The 22,600-nt window shown below is 38.0% G+C and overlaps 1 protein-coding gene and 1 long non-coding RNA gene across 2 annotated transcripts; both read right to left on the bottom strand.

Moving 5' to 3' along the window:
- Positions 1–2,560: 2,560 nt before the first annotated feature.
- On the bottom strand, positions 2,561–5,900 carry LOC117341176. The gene is made up of 2 exons (XR_004535568.1): positions 3,135–5,900; positions 2,561–3,079 (listed from the first exon to the last, which is right to left on the bottom strand). It is a non-coding gene; the product is annotated as an uncharacterized LOC117341176 (long non-coding RNA).
- Positions 5,901–5,915: 15 nt separating this feature from the next.
- LOC117340547 (toll-like receptor 4) lies at positions 5,916–13,338 on the bottom strand. The gene is made up of 3 exons (XM_033902306.1): positions 13,298–13,338; positions 8,857–8,904; positions 5,916–8,278 (listed from the first exon to the last, which is right to left on the bottom strand). The coding sequence occupies exons 2-3, from the start codon at positions 8,879–8,881 to the stop codon at positions 5,916–5,918; spliced, it is 2,388 nt and encodes a 795-aa protein (XP_033758197.1). The 5' UTR covers positions 8,882–8,904; positions 13,298–13,338.
- Between the last annotated feature and the right edge of the window lie 9,262 nt (positions 13,339–22,600).

Genomic DNA, 22,600 nt, shown 5'->3' with positions numbered 1-22,600 from the left:
CAATGGACAGTGCCAGAGAGCAATAGACATTTTGGTTCAAATGGCCACACATGTCGTTATAGACAGCCAATACAACGGCACGTGAAGACAGTGATGGTAATTATACAAATTGATAAAAAATGAAATATTATTAAATGAAAACTCATTTTCCAATGTGTTCCTATTTGCAATGACATTGACAGAACATTGTGGGTGAGGATATATTTCACCAAATTTCCACAGTAAAGGGGCCGCGGTGGCCAAGTGGTTAAGTGGTTAAGATGTCCCGACACTTTAACACTAGCCCTCTACCACTGGATTGAGAGTTCGAAACCTACGTGGGGCAGTTGGCAGGTACGTCCTTAAATAACACTGGCTGTTAATAGGACGTTAAACAAAAGCAAACCAAACCAAACCACATTAAAATCAAGTTTAAATTGTGAATTAAAGTTAATTTCAATTTAAATGTCAGACATAAAGATGTTGTATCGTACTTGTTCTATTCATTTTTTCCCGAGTATATAATGAAAAATAGAAGACAAAATGCAAGAATTGTTATTCCAGATAACACAAATATTTCCTCCCATGTATATGTGCCTGTATTAATTTGTTTTTCATAGTTTTATTTTATTTTCTCTTTTTCGGATCTTCTGAAAACAGACTTGGAGGCTCCTGGACGGAATACCAAAATAATGGTAGGTTACCCATGTGACTGCAAATTTTAATCGTTCTTAACTGATGCTGGTAAAATGACCTTCAAGGTATGTACACGTATACCTCGTTTTCATCATATCTACAACTTTGTGATTTGTAAGCAAGAACGTTGCTGTTAAGACTTTGATTAAATTATGTTAAGAACAAAACAAATACCCTTCCTACGTGCATTAAAATTTTACTTTAGACCTGCATGATATAGCCAGCTTCAATGATGATGAGGCCGATAGTATTAACATGGATGTCCAATATAACAAGTATCCTTATTATTTGTATTCCAACGTTGGTTACTTCAGAAGCAATCGTTGAAGACCTTCATCTTTAAAAATTAACGCTGTTCACCAAAATGGTATATCGGGCTTTCTTTCAAACTATTGTTTAATGCAAGACATTACATACATCAGAAATGATAAATATTTGGCAATCCTTAGAAGAATGTAATCATGAAAGCGATAGCTTCCGTCCCTCCTGTGACTTGGCAAACAGTTGCGATAAATCTCAAAGTTTTTGTTTCTTCTCGTCTTTGCAGATACTTGGCTACTTTCATCATTACTCAAAGGCATGACATGACATAAAAATGCTATTTTGAAACCATATTAGATACTTTCCATGTTTTGTTGAGTTCCATTTGTATTGGATGTAAATATGTACAAGTTGGATAGATGTTTTTTGTTTGTTTTTGTTTGTTTCTTTTTTCAAACAAAACAAGTCCTGTGGAATTATTTGTTACGAATTAAACTGTTTTTTATGATTTTATAAAATCATTTTCAGACAAGATGAAATATTTTGTGAATCTTTATGCCATCTTATCAATCGTAACTTAGAACATAACCAGATAAGTAATTTCCCAATATCAGTATTTATTTAAGGCAACGTCTAGAGCAATTATTATAGTGTCTTGTCCCACTTTCAATACACAATGGCATGCATTTATACCATACATAATATTATTTATGTTATCACTGTCAGGAAACTGATCCCAGAGACAACAGCTATGTTTGTTATAAGAAATACCTAAGAATGATAATGGAGACCAAATTGTGTTGTAAATGTCATTTATTAATGGCTTATCAAATTTTAACTTGAATATCAGTTACATAACAATGTTAATGGTATACTCCAAAAAACGATAAGATTGGAGAAATCAACATTTGTAATCTAACAACAAAGATGGGGTAAAAAATTTGCGACAAAGATTGAGAATGGAAAATGACATGTACACTTAAACATCAATTATGCCATTCGATTTTATAACAAACATAAAAGCAAATTAGAAGTTACTAAATACGATTGAATAATTGTGATATCGCATCTGCTTATCCAGGTTTTAAACACATTTTTAGATAGTACTCTTTACATCCATTGCAATACACGGTATGTAATTGTCGGGATAAAATTTGGAGGAAAATTGGAAAACTATAGTAAATGTTTTCAACAAAAGTTCAGCAGCTTTTCTACACCCAGCTTGTGGTATGGTACTGACGACATTGAGGATAAAGAGGGGTCAATACTCTTAGCGATTGGTCAAGTGGCTCGTTAGATGGCTTCTGATTGGTTGACCAGTCGATGACCATAAACTTGCGTAACAGGCTGACCAGAGGTCAGACCAACTGTGGGGAATTTCCACCACGCACAAAAGATATGACCCTTACGTATACAACAACCCGCTAGGTGAGAATAGGGACATATGATCATAGTACAGTCAATAATGAATAAGGGAATACAAATTAACAGTCTGACATACATGACATTTATTTTACCAGTGCAAATAAATGTCATTTATGTCATTTCTGTCAGGAAACTGAGCCAAAAGACAGCAGCTATGTTTGCTGTTAGAAATAACCAGGAATAATAATGGAGACTAATATGTGTTGTAAATGTCATTTATTAATGGTTTATCAAATTGAAGCTTGAATATTAATTACATAACAATTGTAACGTGCACCTGGTCCGTCCCAAGTGTCTCCTGGGATAAGCTGTGCTTTAAATGCACTTGACTAATCTACTCTCAATCGGAATATAATCGGCAATAATTACAAATGATTTATCTATATATGACATACAAGAACAAGTGAAACGGTCGTGCTGCTTGCCACGGACCTTTAAAACTACCATACAAATATAACTATAGCAGGCACTGACGCTCGCAAACGCCTAATGTATGTACTCTCTCAGTGCACTGGTACGCGCCGTGGCTGTCGTGCGCGCCGGCAATGATCAATCAATCACGCCTATTACAAGTGCTCCGGCATTTGCACAGCGCACCGGCTACCTGCGCACCAGCTTATGAAGCGCAGTAGTAATGCAAGTGCTCCCAGTGTCTACCTTGCGCACTGGCCTATCCAGCCCTGCGCAACAGCAATGCAATTGCTCCCGGCACTGGAACCTCGCAGTGGCTTCCTTCAGCGCACCAACCATACAATTGCTCCCGACACTGGAACCTGGTAGTGGTTAAACTTGCGCACCAGCTTTCTACAGCAATACAAGTGCTCCCGGCACTGTAACCTTGTGCATCTGCCTCGTACAGCGCAACAACACACTACCTCACGACTAATGGGCACTTATTCAGCGACCACCAATCGTTACATGAGAGACTTCTCAGTCTCTCCACAAAGACTTACTCAGCCTTCGTAGCTACCGGGGTTTGAAACCTGTCAGTTTCTTTTTAAGTTTCATAAAATTTTATTCAATATTTACAGATAAAAACGTCATTCAATAATTGGAAAGTAATATGGAATCAACATTGTAATTATTATCTTTTTTAAGTTTCATAAAATTTTATTCAATATTTACAGATAAAAACGTCATTCAATAATTGGAAAGTAATATGGAATCAACATTTTAATTATTATCAATACATAACTCCTTTAAAAAAAACATTTTAAATGAATAAATAAAGCACAAAACCATCGATGTAATTATAAAAGAAACAGATCGGATACCAGTTTACCCTCTTGGATGGAGCAAAATATATTTGTAGTACACCAGTACTCAGAGAAATCATCTGGGGAAAACGGGAAAAATCAGATTGCATACGCATACAAATCAATTAGAATCACGCCCACTTTTCAGCGGCATATTCTCCCCCCGATCACAGTTTGTAGCTGGCTATTTATGTGCCAGGCTATTCGGCAAGCCAGTGGTACCATTCATTTGCATATTGCACATTTCGCTCTAAAACCTTGTATCATCTTTATATACAAACACATTTACATGGTATATTATCTTTCTTATCAATCAAGGTATATTTAGGAATCATTTTCAATCTATACAATCCAACCATTAATTAGTAATCATCCAATAATCAATGAGATAAAACAGCGCTTAACAATTGTATGTAAAAGGGAGATAACTCCGACAGAAAACCAATTTTCCTTACACAATGTTAATGGTATACTCCAAAATTGATGAGATTGGAGAAAAATCTACATTTGAAATCTAACAGCAAAGATGGGGTAAAACATTGGCATTGATGACTGTTAAAAATTTGAACTGGATATATTTTAATGGATTCTTCTGTGAGTAAAATCATCATAAACTGAACGTGAAGGTACCAATATATATTCACATTTTTACATGTTTCGTATGTTTGATGTTTTGTCATTTCCCCCATTTTAGTTATAGTTTTACTCACCATTTTATGGCCGTAATGACATTTATATTGTTAATTCACCATTAAGAATACATAAACCATTGGCCATATATATATATAGCTCTCAGTTATATTTTACGAAAGGAAGATCCTCCGTTGTGTCATGCCTGCGACATACCTTTTACAATCAAGTATTATCTGTGTCTCGCAACCAGTTCGATTGGTATCAGTTATTTTTGTATTTGTACCTGAATGATGCAAATGTGAGATATGCAAGTAATTGCGATGACTTACCGCTCATTTCTATCAACTCCATTCTTGTAACGATCTTTGATAGCTACAAAGGCATTCAATAGCAAAACAGTTTGTTGAACCTGATCAACCTTCTGCAGAGGTTTTCAAAATTGATAGGGTATCGAAAGACATCAACGACAACGATATGTCTAATCTTAAGGTAAATCAGAGGGTCCACATAGATTTTAACCATGTTCTCACAACGAAAAATAACATGAGAAAAACAACATCTCTTCTGTCTGAATCACTCATGCACAATTTGTTTGTTCTCACTTGGCCAGGAATGAATTTACTCAACAAATGTTGGGAATAAAGTCCACCAAAATTCTTCTAATGTGTCGAGACAATATTTACTCGCATACATCCAATCTGTTATAGACCATACCATAAAGTGAAACTATTAACCATAACGCCATCAAAAGATCATTTTCAACAGTTTGGTCGTCCTTCCTATGGGTTTCTTGGTTGCAAATCTGGAATTGTTTTGATGTGGGTCAGCAAATCTTCAAACGTGGAACTGTTTGGTATATGTAATTACATATCTAACATCTCTCCAAATTTCATTCTGTTATAAGCAATAACATACAAATACACAGATTTTTGCGTATAGTGTCTGTGTATTGGGTGGCTGAGGTATGTTCATGTTCGCGTATCTTTGTAATGGCGCTTCCCATATGACACAAGCATACAGCTATTGAAAGGACATAAACCGAACTAACCCCAAATTGTTCCGATTCTTACGATCATACCATGTGACCGCATGTAGAATATTTACACCCTAACTACATGGCCTCTGAAAATACAATATCATTTGCAGTTATTATCTATTTCACCATAACATATCTACAAATAGCTACAGTGTACCCTCGACCTATCGCCACCCGAATCTACACCCCTAGAACGGAGTTCCCTTCTATATAATTCCCTCGTTAAGTTCGCCACCGTCGCATACCGCCATCCGCCACGTTCATAACAATACAAACGTCCCGAATCCCTATATATTACCCTCGGCGATATCGCCATCCGCTTTTTTCTGCGATCGAGGAACTCTTTAGTGTTCTATTTATAGAATTAGGGTATTTCCCTTTTCACAGGTAACTTAGTTATACGCTTGAATCAGCCTATGTCACAGATATTGTCAGTGTAGAATTTAATCAAATCCACTTCTTGTCGCTTTTCCATATGACCGACTTTTGCGTTAGGGGAATTGAGTCTGAAACCGTCCTCCAATATCCTTATACTGTAGTTGTTGCATGCGGGGAAATCGATGTGGCCAGTTTATTCCAGAACAAAACTCTACCGTGGATGTCTTCATCAGGATACTCAATGTAACATTTCACTTTCTATCAGATCCAATAACGTAAGAGGTAAGTCTTTGGCTAGGAATTTCCTCATAGAAAACTAGCAACAGAATAGAGCTGGCTCCCCTAGAATATATACTCTCCATTCGAGCCATGTTGAATTCAAACATACACCAATGTGAATCAAGGTAGTTTCTAGATAGTAGGACCACGGTTTTCCGACTTTGATGAATGGCATTAGTTATGTTCTCGGCTATCTCTACGCCCGGACTAAAGTCCCGTTGATGAAGACACAGTTGCAATCCTTGTTTATCCTCCAAGTTGCTCAGTATGTCGTTTTTGACAAATTTGCAATCATCTGAACTATATGATATAAATGCGTCGTATATGAAATCATCGTCGTCCTCTGCATTAGTGACAGGTGTATATCCTCTGTATCTTGTCTTTGCCATGTAAAACAGGTACCGTAGTTTCCATCTATAGCGGTAGACGATACCGGAAATGGTCAGGGAAATTGATAACAGAATCACTGATGCAAACACCGCTATGATACCGATATAACTGTCACATGACTTCGTTATTTCAATCAAAGTATCATCAAAGTTTGAAAAGGGCACTTGTGTTCCATTAGAAAATAAACATTCGTATGCATCAAAATTCACAAAAAATGCTCTATTCTTAGATATCCATTTTTTGACAAGATTTAATGTTTGCAGTTTGTATTGGTGTTTGAAAAGAAGTGTCGGTAAAGCATATATGTGATTTGTAGAAAGATCGAGCAGTTCTAAATTTGTAAAATTCTTGAATATATTCCTATTGTCATCTTTGTTAAGAACCAGTCCTAACAGATTGTTTTGAATCAACAAAGTTTTGACAATGTTATCGACAGAAAAAAAGTATTCAGACATATAAGTACAGTAGTTATGAGATAAATCGATATATTTTAGTTGCCGCAAATTTGTCAAAGGTCCTCTCCATGAATGGAAAAGATTATTACTTAGATCTAAAATTTCTAAATTATTTTCTCCAAAAACTAGTGATCCGATTTCAAAATCCATTGCATTATGGCTGTAGTAAAACTCCCTTAAGGAAACAGGAAAAGAAAATTTTGTTAAAATCTTACTGTTGTGATCTAGCTTTCGCAGAGGATTTCTGTTACAATCGAGTAATTCACTCGATCCACTAAATGATAGTTCCGATGATGGCGGCGGAGCACGCCAATCGTTACAGTCGCTACTGCCAGTCTCTAAGTTGTGAGGACTCCCCTGATGGTCCGCGCGCACTATTTCGATATTTGGCAACTCAGATATCAGTTCTACATAATAAAGTCCGAAAGACAACTTATTATCTGCTACAGATAAAAACTTTAGATTTCTCGGAAGTGTCCTTGCGACACCAGTATTAAGCATAGCCATCCGATTACTCTCCACGTACAAATGCGTCAAGTTAGTGTTCAGAAGATGTTCAATATCATGTCTGTGTATAACTGTACTGGGTCCAAACGTACAATGTAAGCGACTAATGTCAAGGACACGAATGGACGTATATTGCAGATCATGTGTGACATTTCCAAGTACCCGAAAAGTAAGACATTCATTAGATGAAATGTTTAGTGTATGAAGAGATTTCAAAATGCGAAAGGTCCCTACTTCAATTTTATGAATGGTACAGCCTGAAATATCCAAATTCACTAAGTTAGAAATATTTTGAAAGAAATTGGATCTCAATATGCCTAAGTGACAAACCCCTGTTTTGCCAGATAAATCAAGTGTGTTTAAGCTAGTCAATGACTCAAAACTTTCCTCAAAACCAGTCATATCAACACCGTCCAAGAGCAGGGTTTCAAGGTTTTCCAATTTAGAAAGGCCGACTGGAAAGTGTAAATTTCGCAGGGCAAATTTTATATTATTCTGTTTTATATTCAAATGCTTTAAGCTGGTCAATCCGTGGAAAATATTATCGTGAAACACTTCCTTAGTATACTGCAGAGCATTATTGTTTAAATATAAATATTCCAATTGTTTCATATCCTTGAAAGGAAATCCGATGAAAGAGTTTACTCTGTTTCCTGAGAGGTCCAGATATGTAACCGTTTCCGGAATACCTTCTCCAGAAAAAGTCCTAAGTTTGTTTCCCTGTAGATGGATAACAGTAACATTGCGATGAAATCGAGGAACGAGTTCGATATTTAAGTAAGAACAGTCGGCCACAAGAGTATTATCGCTTGAGATATAACAACGACAAACATCCTCATCTGTACAATTGGCGAGGTGTGTTAAACTTTTGACGTTGTAGAGCTCGTTGTTCGTTGTAGGATAAATCAGAATCCTTTCCTTCTTATTGATGACCTGGTTGTGTACAGTCTGTATGTTAAACAACACAGGAAAAAGGATAACCTCTGTAGAAAAAAGAATATCAAGATAATGACTAAGTTAAAATCAGATTTGAAATAATCCCAAATTAGAAAGTTCTAGGTAGATGAAATATTAGTAGAACTATAATTTTGTAATAAATATTTAATAATTATAGGTTGTTTAGTTTAATTTTTCCAAGTAGTAGAAGTTGTAATCTTTAAATTACTGAGTTTTGCTCTTATGATAAACCAAAGTTCTTCGAGTATTAAGTCCTGAAAATTAATTCGAACCGAAGTATCACTAATTACGTTATTTTAATGCGATACGCATTTTTATTGTACATTTCGGCGTTATTCATTACATAAAGGCACCGACACTCATATAATCATCATTCGGACATATATTTCATCAATAGAATTGTTCATGTTTCTGATGTTCGAACGAAGGAATGCCGTTTTAAACATACTTAAATAGATTAGAGATAGATTTAGAAAATAGGTTGGCATGCTTTTTCCTTTTGTCGATTTTGACGAGGTCGATATTTGTATGTATAAATACAACCTAACAAATTAATACGTACATAGGTGACATACGGATAGTAGTGTACAATTTGATAACTCACCACAGAACAGTTTTAACAGTCCCATATCCAATATCTCCGCCAAATATTCTGTAAGTGAAATATTACAAAAATCTACAAATTGTATAAAACTCAGAAATGGTGAACAAAATCACATATAAGCATACCTTTTGTTTTAGTATACAAACTCAATTAGATATGAAGATATACAGACAAATGACTTAGTCAAGCTAGCAGAAATTAACGTTTTAGAGAAGATTCGCCCAATATAGTGATTTAACGATCCGATAGATTTTTTAATGTAAAATCATATCAGGTTTATATTTAAGCATTGAACTGTATACTACCATTTGGTAACAGTTCAATGCTTATATTTACATTCATAAAGATTTTTTATTTAGTGTAGGTTATGACGCGTTTAAATTTGCCGCTTACCCTATCACTGACATCATCAAGTTCAAATACCGGAAAAGCCGAAATTTCCAGAAGGAATAATATAGTTCCTGATGACGTTATTAATAGCAAGCACATTTTTGAAGAACTTTAAGAATTTTAAGAACGTTTTTGTACAAATTTGGCTTTATTTTTTATTTCATATACGCTTGTAGGTATCGCCAAATTGTTCACAATTGCATAATTTCTGATTGTTCAAAATCGAAACAGTTTTTTCTGCGCAATGATATAAAGTTAACATGTAGAAGTGATGCGGTTCGAATGGGCATTGCCCAGGACAGACTCGATTCCTCGGAAACAGGTTTCTATCGACTGGATTTACGTTAATGTAACAAGAATACCAGCGTTTAGATTCTAAATGAAAGTCGTCTTGACAGTAGGGGGAACGATTCCAAGGATATTTCGTTCGAAACAGATTCCAGTCTAACCGGTCAACTCAGTGTCGCTAGGCTAACTTAGCAGACGATTTTCAACTTCACAGGGGCTCGATTTTGTAAGGTAGGCCTTTGACATCAGTGAATAGCCTACACATATTCAACCGGAAACCATGTCGATACTCCCGATATTTATACAAGATTGTTTTTATAAATACATTACTTTTATTGGTGTCGTATCTTGCATTTCTGAAAATTCGGAACGAGCCCCTGTGAGTGTGACGACATTCACAATTTGATCATATTTCGTATAGATCAAGAGTGGCACTTATAGTAATTTCGTGTTGACTACATTTTTTCTAATTATAAAATGATACTCTCATAACTTGTGATGTTGCTTTATTTTTCGTTGTGGCTTCTGTAAATAAATGCTAGCATTCCAAAGCTCTTTAGACCGAACGTAACTGGCGGCCATTGTTTAATCTACAACACTTGGAGCTGTATTCCTACACTGACCGAATCACTGTAAATTGTAGTATACAGTCTCATGAATACAATTTGGTTTACTAACGACATGTAGACAAATGCATCACAGAATGTAAATGTAACATCATAATGCCCTCTCCAACGATAAATATATGCCTATATTCAAATATTACGTATATTAAGATATAAGTTAATTTTCTTTAATAATTATTTCAAAAGGAGATACATGCAAAAGATAAAATTATCTGAATCATTGAAAGAAAACATGATTTTGGAAGGTTACAGAATTAGTTTGGAATATTTATTCCTCTAACCATAATAATATCGAGATACATGTGCATGACAATATGAAGAAAACCTTTAATACGATTTTTCAAAAAGTCTTATTGTTTTCAAGGTCAGAATTACATGGCATGTTTTCTATGAAAAATGAGAAATGGAGATATTTCGTCAAAATATATATCATGAAGTTTTTGACATCTCTTTACGATGTTAACAAACTTTGCTTGGCATAGAAATCCGTTACGCACGAAAAGTCACACCTGCCTTTGATTTTACATTAATATGTTATTGTTTATGATGAGAGACATATTGCATCATTTAATACGTCCATCTTGCTTGTAAAATATTTTCATTGACTTAGGTATCATCGATAGAAAGTGGCCTTCTAAAGTTTTTCAGGTGTCTTTGTATGTTAACTTGGTTTACCATACCTATAAGTGACGTTTTATAAATAGCAGTTACTCGCCCATACTGTGTAATGTTTAGCGCCTAACTACAGAACCAACATATTGTCAACGTTTACCACTGTCTTGTTTAAATAGAATTTTCAACACTGGTCCACTAACCCTAAGATTGTCATTAGACACACCTATAAATAGAATCAAAATTTCTACCAATGTGAACTTCAATATATCCGAGCCACCATCTTGTATTGAATTTACAACAGATTACACACTTAATGAACCCCCTCTGACAATAACGAATTGGATTATATATACTGAAACGAAAAAGAAACGCAACATGGAAAATTGTGATTAATTTTGTATTAAATATACATATCTGTATAAAAATCGCGGAAATAAACATGCACCCTGCCTAACACCCATACCAATCTTCAAAATCACCCAAGTGTGACTAGAGACCTATGCACTTCCGGCGCGGTAAAAACATCAAAAACCGTGCCTGTACAAACATATGCGTTCTTTTTTCATTCAAACCAGTATCAATTCATCACTAACATTGAGCCACATCATCGCCAATACTTTTGCAAACAATAATTCCTTTTACAATTATGCCACGGTTATCAAAGGTTGATAGAGGACGTGCTATAGCGATGCTTCTGGCAGGGAACACGCAACTTCACGTCGCTCGACAATTCAGAGTTCACAAATCGACTATTAGTCGATTAGTTTCACGTCTTAACGCAACAGGAAGAGTCGATGACCAGCCGAGATCAGGACGTCCACGCGTAACGTCGCGACGTCAAGACCGGGTTCTTAGGTTGGCACACCTGCGTAACAGGAGATTAACGGCCGCTGAAACGGCAAGGAATACGATTGGTAATCATAACCGTTGAATTCATCCCCAAACAGTGATCAACAGACTGCGTGAGGCTAATTTGCGTGCAAGGCGACAGTACGTTGGTTTACCACTAACACCGCAACGTCGAGCACGTCGTATGCAATGGGCAACGGCACATATGCCCAGACGTTTTCCTATGAGACGTTGGAGGTCTATGCTCTTCACCGATGAATCTCGATTCACGTTATTTCGAGCAGATGGCCGTCAACGTGTGTACCGGCGTCGAGGCGAACGTTTTGCTGACGCCTGTGTTTTGGAACACGACCGATTTGGGGGTGGATCAGTTATGGTTTGGGCGGGAATCTCCCATGGTTTGAAGACGCCTTTGGTGATAGTCAATGGGAATTTAACGGCCGTACGCTATCGGGATGAGATCCTTAGGCCCCATGTTGTGCCGTTTGTTAGGCAGCATCATCTAACCTTTCAGCAAGATAACGCGAGACCACACGTTGCAAGAGTCTGTAGAGACTTTCTTGCGACACAGAACATTGTTCCTATAGATTGGCCTCCATATAGCCCCGACCTGTCCCCAATCGAGCATTTGTGGGATGAATTAGACAGAAGAATTCGAAATCGCCGTAACCCCCCAAATACCCTCCCTCAGTTAGCAAATGCACTCGTCCAAGAATGGAATAACATTCCAATACGGAAAGTCAATGCCCTGATGAACTCAATGCAACAAAGAATTAGAGATGTGATAACTGTTCGAGGAGGACACACACGATATTAGGGCACGGTTTCAAAACTGCTGCCATTTCAACTTGGATTCACGTAGGGTACTACCAATCATGACCTTCTAGCAAAGTGACCTGTTCTTAAAAATCTCTAAACATTTAAAGGATGTTACATCAATATTCAATATTAACTATTATATATACTACATAAACGTGTATTGCCCAGCCAACACATAAAACTTTGGAAACATGTCGCACCTGAATATCCAATCAGAAGGCCCTAATGCATTCACCTTCCTTTTAAATCTTCTCTCCAAACGGGGAAAACCCACAATCTATTTTTGATTTTGTCCTGTGGCCCCTTTAGTCATTACCAATAACACTGATATCGTCAGAATCTTAATAAACAGGTCACCAACAGAGTGAACACAAACACGAGCAACACAATAACGATTGAGAGACGGGGATATTAAGAAAGAGGAACACAAATTTTGCCGATTTTCAGTTAGTATTACCATATGTTGGTGTTCCTCACTTTATAGTGCTATAAATAAGTTCCCCGCATTTCACGAATCTCCTCCGGCATCTTTACACACCAGATATATCCCTGATCAAGATTAGCTATAAGGAACTTTGTGCCAAAATGGGTACCGGTTCACTCCCGAAATACGACCTCTGCTGCAGCACTAATAATGATTAATAATGTCGATCCGTGGATAAGGACACTACACATTAGTGTTATGGTATGACTGATACGTATTTTCTGAATCTCTATATCAGAAGACATTAACTGCAATATAAATAGATAAACGAACAAAGTCACATTACAGAGATGTATGACGGATACATAGTTTTCGTTATCACAATATAAGATATAGAGTAATCAGTTTTACAATGTCCAAACAAGCTTACCTTAAGACACGTTCAGCTCTGTCGACATATAACGATATACTGGATTGTGAAATGATCATACTTCCTGGTAGGAAGAAATAAAACAAATTAAAAACCTTAGGAAAATAAGCCGGGGCCGCTTTTAAAAGGGGTTATATACCGAGACTGTTAATACACCAACTCAGTGAACACATACACACCAATATCGTTAACATACCCTACTACCTACGTATTGTCCCACAGGGTTTACACTACAGAAAGGAAATGAAGCGCGACAAACATATGATACATTGAAATTAGAAATACTCGTTTTCTTAAATGTTGTTATTTAACGAATATTATTTGTAACGTATACAGAAAAGTTTCACTGTTCTTGTGCACACTTAACGAACCTTATTCGTCAAAATCAGATGATGATTGACGTTTAGTACTTGCGTAACCCTTTCATATACACCTTGTAATTAGATTAAAAAGATACCAAAATTTTGTTGCCCATGTAAATATTGGAATGCTAATAAGGTTGGGGTCCTAGGCGGGGTAAGCCTATACATCATATTTTCTTACTCTTTACATATAACATACATTTATATTCGATAGTCTCTCGTATGATGCATTATTGTTTTTAGAAAAAACCGTAAATGTGTTTAATAGACAAATCAAATAAGTGTAACCTATCAAATAAATAAAAGTCATCATATCTGGAGAGTTCTGGTAAGTTTTTAATAAACAAAATCATGTCTTAATAAAGCAAACCTGCTTAATTAATGATAAAAGTACCAACATTTTTTGTAGTAATTCCATATTACTTGCACGGATTCTAGTTGAGATTTGCAGCATTGAATGTTGCGAAGGTTTACAATTTTAACATTCCGAGTTAATTATAGTGTATCACTTTGCATAAAGAATAAAATAATTTCAATTCAATATTCATTTTTATCCTGCAACTGCCACCGTATTGTCGGAAAACACCCACTGTATATAAACAGCTGTATTTTGGAATCATAGCACTTGCGTCAGTTCGACTGACCTACTTCAAAGTGAAACTACGTTTAAAAGGTGAACATATTTCTGTCATTTTTGACACCGTTTCACTTCAAAATGATTATTTCATGTCTGTTGCAGGATAAATAGAATACATGGTCAGTGTCTTTAGATATAAGCTGTATTTCTGGCTCGGGACAGAAAGACAGAAGTGGCTCGCCAACGTTCGCCACTTTTGTCTTTCTTTACCCTCGCATTCTCTATTCATAGAACATACATTTGCTCTATCGTTCTTTCGTTCGTTCTGCCTGGTATATGAGCAATCCAAAATACACACCATTTGCTATTTAAGTCAAGATACCCATCTATTGCCTATAAGTATGTGAACATGACTTTGAGGTTCGACAAGTAGCACAAATGTTAAATATCTGTTAATTAACGTTAAAAATAACCTTTAGATGTTTGTGGACGAAATGTACGATAAGAACATAGAAGACTGACCGCGAGATACTATTTTGAGGTTAAGCTGATTATTGTTGTGTTTGAAGAATAAGTATTAATATGTTTAGCAAATTTTGAAATGGCATATAAACTGAGAAACAAGTTACACCAACTTTCTCTATTTGTTCTATATTATTATAAAATATAGCATTTGTTATTCTCTGTATACCGCAAAGCGTTCTACAAGCAATAATTGTATCGTTATTCCTCTCATGACAAACATTATTTGAAACACTATATATACAAACGTGGCCTTTAGCTAACGCCTCGGCATGATATGAATTAATACAATATGCTGTAGCGATGCCGGGGTGATTCAGCACTATATATCAACTCCAAAATGTATTAAAAATATTCCAATTTCTGTACTTGAATACAAACAGTATGATATTTGTTTGACAGTAGAACGTGCCGGACCATCACTAAGTTGTTTTATCATATCAAGTTCAAGGTTTTTTGGTAATGGATGTTGGATTCCCGTCATGTCCGGAAACGTGAATTAAAATGTATAAATAACATCATAGGGGAACCATTGTCGCAAAATGATACTGAAATAATTATGATTTTTATATACTTTACCATATATACTGTCGTGAGCAATTGGTTAGAGTTGGTAATATTTAGAGACAAGTGTTCGCCAACTCGGACCGGAAGTGATGTCATAAAGTGGATAGCACTAGTCCGTGAAGTTCGCTCATAGCCTCAGACCACAATTAATTTCCCTCTTTGTTCTACCAAAGAAAAATCGAAATTAAAATATTTCAGAATTTTGCAAAAAGTCTGGTTTTCAAATCACGTTGTAGAACTATTCAAGCTAAACATACAGTGAGCTGGAAAGTACCTAATGACCGGCATTTAAGAAAGATATTAATATTTAAGTTTAACCACCCCACTATATTGTGGGAAAATCCGGAAAAAAATATTAACTACTCAAGTCTTATAACTCCCTGTGTCCTGCCACACAAACAAACATGGAAATGGTGTCAACACAAAATTCTGTCACTAGATTGAATATTGCACTATAAATCTATGCTAAAATTATGTCCATATCTGTAACAGCTAAGTCAGGAAAATATTTAACAGCATTGTTAGCGTAACATTGTTACAATAGCATATATTAAGCCGTCTTTACAACATTTGGTGTCGGAAGCAAAAGGTTTTTAATAAATATTGCTCCTTGTAGTTTTTACCTTGTTTTCATTCTGTGTATAGTTATACACTCAGGTGTGTTCACCGATAGCTATTTATAGCGCTAGGCTGTATTCTTTGTCACTAGCGCACGTGTTGGTGTTCTATGTTCAGTCTGTTCTGTTGTGTGGATTCGTTTTGGTAGTAAACTCATAGTAAACATGGCACCGAATATCAATACGGCGACATACAATGAACTTATCACAATTCATGGTATAGGTTCCAATAGAGCCAAGTCTATTTTACAAAAGCGTGATGAGTGTAATGGGTCGATGACTTGGGAAGATCTCAAGGGTCTCGCTAGCGTAACTAGTACATTATGGGACCCTCTGGTCAATCAGGATGTGATGACACTGATGACACCGTAGCTTCTGGTGGTAGGGAGGGCACCAACCTTGAACCATCACTGCAACAGGTCAAGGACCTGGCAGAGAGAGTTGAGGAAGGAAAGTCCTCTTTGAGAAGGACTTAAGAAATAGAACTGAGGAATTTGAAAGGAAGGACATTTAAATGATGAAGAGGGTTGATGAAATGATGGTAGGGTTTGGTCGTCGGTTCCGTAGATGATATTGCTCCAAGTGCCATTGACAATGAAACGCATCGAGGACTTGGATCAATTGATAAGGTGTGTAGTAAACACCAAAGTTCTGGGGTAGGGGCATCAATTTTGGCAAGTGAGGAGATGGATAGGAAGGTCAAGTTTCCCACTTACGACGGCAAGACCGGATGGAAGCCTTCCTTTGTTCAGATCTCCCACATTGGTGACCGATATGGTTGGTCAGAGAGGCAGAAACTAGATAAACTTACTGAGTGTCTCCGTGATAAGGCTTTTAAGTTTTTCAGCTCCAGGTCATTGCACATGCGTGATAACATCAAGGTTCTCTGCTCAAAGCTAAATAAGCGATTTGGTAAGCAGGATCTCCCGCATATCGTCCTTCAAAACAGCTGAAGACAGAGGTCAGAAGAGTTTCATTTCAGACTGACGAAGATCGGAAAACGGCGTCCATACGGCAGGTTCTTGGCCCTGCCCGGGGGCAAGTAGGAAACAACTTGACAGAGAGAGTCAAGCAAACGGAGGAAGAGCTCTCAAAGATACGGACTCAGATAGACTCACTACTGAGGCTTGTTCAGGAAAGGGCCGGAAATCGACCCCTCTTCCCGACACGGGGGCGCGGCTGCTTTGAATGCGGTGAGCTTACATATTTTGCCCGTGAATGTCCGAAAAGCAAGATATCTATTGTGCGGAGTTCTCGATCGCCTTCACCTACTGCGCTGCCTATAAACGACCAAGGGCTGAGGCAATAGGCCAACCCTCAGCCCTTTCAAATCCCATTGAAGTTAAAAAAAAAGTGCCGATATTTTATTGCGGGAAGTTTCCCTGTATCCTTCATATGGTGATTCACGACATCGAAAGTCGTTGATCCCCCCTATCAGAATGGAAGTAAGGACTGCAGAGCAGTTGTGGACACAACAGCTCAGGTTACATTCGTCAGCTTAGAGTTGTGTGCAATTTGTTAACGTGGGGTTGGGGAAGATTCTGTGGTCAAAGGACATGCCTTGGAGGGGGCATACAATGGTTAAGGCTCCCTTCGTGCTCGGGCCTCGGTGGGTGTTGCTCGTATACCCGACCAAATCATATTGGGACTTGATTTTCTTAATAAGCATAGAGCTGTTATTGACTTAACAACATATACTGTTGAGTTGAATGGTGAATACCACGCTGCAGTATGCGTACATGATTCCAATGACGATGGAGCAAACATTTTTTAAGTCCGTCTCAAAAGTAGAGTTGTTGTTCCAACAATGATGTTTTTTAAAGCTGTGCAATCCTACGGACAACTTCATCACCCTGAGGAAAGGGTTTAATTTTGGCACCGTATTAGAAGCTGATGAAGCCACGATGCGGACGCGGTCGGATCTCCGATTGTCAGGGAAGTTATAGTTGAGCCAGGCGGAGATTTGGAAAACGAATTGGCAAGGGTGCGGTCAGCGCTTCCTCCTCATCTTGGTGACCTTTTCGATCGTTCCGTTAGTGGGTTACGACAGGAACAAGCATTGAGGGTAGTAAAGCTTCTTCTGTCATTTCAGGAAGTGTTTGCTGATAGTGATTTAGATCTAGGTTTGTTCCGGGGGGCGAGGGGAAACCACATCGGATAGAAACTGGGGACTCGAAGCCCCTACTACAACACATGAGACACATTCCCTTAGGTTTTGAAGGCGGAAGAAGAGAAGCACATAGAGGCAATGTTTGAGAAGGGGGTGATTCAGCCGTCAGCGTCCGAGTGGGCGTCTCCCACTGTGCTTGTCAGGAAAAAGGATGGGTCCTTGCGATGTTATATCGACTACCGAGCCCTTAACAACGTGACGTTGAAAGACGCTTTCCCTCTTCCAAATATCAGAGCCTGCTTGGATTCCGTGGCGGGTAGTGCCTTTAAGAAAACACTCGATATGGCTGCGGGTTACTGGCAGATAGCGGTCGATCAACGTGATCGCCATAAAACAGCTGTCCTAACAAAGTACGGTCTATTCGAGCATTTGTGTCTGCCTTTCGGCTTATTCAACAGTCCAGCAACGTTCAGCCGAGTGATACAGGTCGTTCACCATAGACTCACATGGAAAGAATGTCTCGCATACTTGGACGATGTGATCGTATAGGCAAAGGATTTCGAATCGCATCTTAGAAATCTTATAGAGTTGTTTACGAGGTTCAGAGACGTTAACCTCAGGATAAAACCGAAGAAGTGTCATCTCTTCCAAGAAGAAGTTGGGTTTAAGGGGAAAAGGTGAACAGGGATGGGATGTCCGTCAATCCTGAAAGCATTAAAACCATCGCAGAGTGGCCTGTTCCAACCACAAATAAAGAAGTCGAATTATTTGTAGACTATGCATACGGACCATTTTCGAGATTTTGATTAAGTCGCCGAGCCTCTTCATAACTTAGCTGGACTATCGAGATTCACATGGACAGACGACCACCAGCGAGCATTTGACCAATTGAATAAGTCTCTGCTGGAGGCAATGACATTGGCACATCCCGATGCGAGTAGTGTGTTCGTCCTGGACACTGATGAGTCGAATGCTTCGATTGCTGCGGAGCTTTCCCAGATTCAAGGCGGACAAACACGTGTGATTGGCTTCGCGACAAGGTGTTAACACCCGCTCAAAGGAAGGACTGCACAACGCGGAAGGAACTGCTTGCCATAGTCACTTTCACGCGTCACTTTCGACACTATCTGCTTGGCAGGAAGTTTGTTGTTCACCACAATAGTCTGATATGGCTCCTCAACTTCAGGAACATCGAGGTTCAGTAAGCACGATTGGTTGAGGAACTCTCATCGTATGATATGGTCATGCATCATCGGTCAGGAAAGAACCATCGCAATGCGGATGCATTATCTCGCGTTCCGGACTGGCTTGAGGGGTGCCTTAGTTACCAAAGATCAGTTCCTCTGCACGATCTGCCTTGTGGGGGCTGCCCTAATTGTATGGAGGCTAGGGAGGCACGGTGGTATCGTAGTAGGATGCAAGGGCTACGTGACCGAAAGGGTCGCCAGTTCGAGTCCTGAACGGGCTCTGTGTTGTATCCTAGATCAAGATACTTTACTCCATTGTGTTCCATAGTGGTATATATAAAACTCCAAATTATTACAATTTGTACAACTTGTCTATTATGTTTTGTTTAATTGATACGTCATTGGCGGTATTAATTATGCATACACCTAACCCAACATATTGTTAGGTGTATCGGAGATAGAACGGAGAGGTAACTCATCTAGGTGCTGACCCCGCTCGTCATTACTAAACTACGGTACAGAGACACGACTCTTCTTTTATTTCCAGCAAACAGTAGCTATATGGGATTGGGGAACCGTCGGCGCCTTACATTTAATAGCGACACTTATTGAAAATAATTAAACATACACATTTGAAATATTCTGAAGACAAGATAAGCAGTATTATATATACAAGTAATTTTAGATATCGATGCTTAATAAATCCTCTAACGAACAAACATCACGTTATCATATTTATAAAACATGACTGTTTGCGCCTTCTGAGTCATGTAAATAACGAACTGGCTGGAAAAGTTTGTTGGCAGCAACAGTAAAAGAGCATTCTTCTTCTTCATTTTGAAATCTCATTATATTTTCTATATGCTAAAAGACACTTCTGAATTTATTTGAGACATAGAACAGACACGTACATGTACTTATTACTACAAAGAAATTAATTTAGTAGGTTTAACTTCCCTAATATAACCAGAGTTTTCGTAACAAAAAAACCCTCTGATCATCATCTATAAAAAGGATTTCTTCAAGAAAACAAGAGGCACAGAGCACCTAGTGGTTAGCAAACGTAGATATCCTAGTGAATATGGCGAAACACTCACATTTCTATAAAAGAAGAAAGAGCTTTAATAGTCATCCAATATCTTCCTTGTTGAGCCCCGTCCGTTTGGCTCCTGTGAAAAGACACCGCTGGATGCGTCAATCAGATATAGACCAAATCCTTCCATTCCTTTTGAATTGGAAGGTTTTGGAGAATTTGCTGTATGTCTCTATGCTGTCCGACCTCTCAAGCCCCTGGGGTCAGACCCACTGTTTACCCTTACCTAAGGATACTACATATGTACATACCAAATATGAACTGAACAGCTTTCGTTCCTACTTGGGAAGATTGCTTCGAAAGAATTTGTTGTTCCCTATTGAGTCCGTTCCGCAGACCCGTTGGGAGGCCGGACCCAGAATGTAAACAAGTTCGGTCCCATTCCAAACAGGATGTGGTCAAAATCCACTTAGTTGATGACTAGTAGCGATTTTTACGAAATGTTGACCGACAGACGACGAACGGACGACGGACGCCGCGCAATGGTTCTTTTGGGCAGGTAATCTAAAGATCTTAAAAGTCAAAACAATCAATACAAACACATTGTTATGGTTCCGTCTCGGTTTGCTTTTTAATTGCTTACCACCCTATCGACAGCTTAAGTCCTTTATGTCGACACCCGTGTGAGCGAGATACATACGCATAGTGTATGCGTATTGGGAAATCGCGGTATATTTAACTTCATCTTTCAAGATTCGAGATTCAAATATGTATGATCGCGTTGTATCAGAGATTCACACATGTATGGTCGTGTTATACCAGAGATTCAGATATGTATGGTCGTGTTGTATCAGAGGTTCAGACATGCATGATTGTGTTATACCAGGTATTCAGACATGTATGGTTGTGTTGTACCAGAGATTCAGACATGTATGGTCGTGTTATACCAGATATTCAGACTTGTATGATTGTGTTATACCAGAGATTCAGACATGTATGGTCGTGTTATACAAGAGATTCAGACAAGTATGGTCGTGTTATATCAGAGATTCAGACATGTATGGTCGTGTTATACCAGATATTCAGACATGTATGATTGTGTTATACCAGATATTCAGACATGTGTGGTCGTGTTATACAAGATATTCAGACATGTATGGTCGTATTATACCAGAGATTCTGACATGTATGGTCGTGTTATATCAGAGATTCAGACATGTATGGTCGTGTTATACCAGAGATTCAGACATGTATGGTCGTGTTATACCAGAGATTCAGACATGTATGGTCGTGTTATATCAGAGATTCAGACATGTATGGTCGTGTTATATCAGAGATTCAGACATGTATGGTCGTGTTATATCAGAGATTCAGACATGTATGGTCGTGTTATACCAGAGATTCAGACATGTATGGTCGTGTTATATTAGAGATTCAGACATGTATGGTCGTGTTATATCAGAGATTCAGACATGTATGGTCCGTGTTATACCAGAGATTCAGGCATGTATGGTCGTGTTATACCAGAGATTCAGACATGTATGGTCGTGTTATACCAGAGATTCAGACATGTATGGTCGTGTTATACCAGAGATTCAGACATGTATGGTCGTGTTATATCAGAGATTCAGACATGTATGGTCGTGTTATACCAGAGATTCAGACATGTATGACCGTGTTATACCAGATATTCAGACATGTATGGTCGTGTTATACAAGAGAATCAGACATGTATGGTCGTGTTATATCAAAGATTCAGACATGTATGGTCGTGTTATACCAGATATTCAGACATGTATGATTGTGTTATACCAGATATTCAGACATGTGTGGTCGTGTTAAACAAGATATTCAGACATGTATGGTCGTATTATACCAGAGATTCAGACATGTATGGTCGTGTTATATCAGATATTCAGACATGTATGGTCGTGTTATACCAGAGATTCAGACATGTATGGTCGTGTTATACAAGAGATTCAGACATGTATGGTCGTGTTATATTGGAGATTCAGACATCTATGGTCGTGTTATATCGGAGATTCAGACATGTATGGTCGTGTTATATCGGAGATTCAGACATGTATGACCGTGTTATATCAGAGATTCAGACATGTATGGTCGTGTTATACCAGAGATTCAGGCATGTATGGTCGTGTTATACCAGAGATTCAGACATGTATGGTCGTGTTATATCAGAGATTCAGACATGTATGGTCGTGTTATATCAGAGATTCAGACATGTATGGTCGTGTTATATCAGAGATTCAGACAGGTATGGTCTTGTTATATCGGAGATTCAGACATGTATGGTCGTGTTATATCGGA

This window comes from Pecten maximus, chromosome 13 (genome assembly GCF_902652985.1).
Source record: "Pecten maximus chromosome 13, xPecMax1.1, whole genome shotgun sequence".
Classification (NCBI taxonomy): Eukaryota; Metazoa; Mollusca; class Bivalvia; order Pectinida; family Pectinidae; genus Pecten; species Pecten maximus.
The sequence above is the reverse complement of the archived record's forward strand: the minus strand, read 5'-3'. Positions and strand labels throughout refer to the sequence as shown.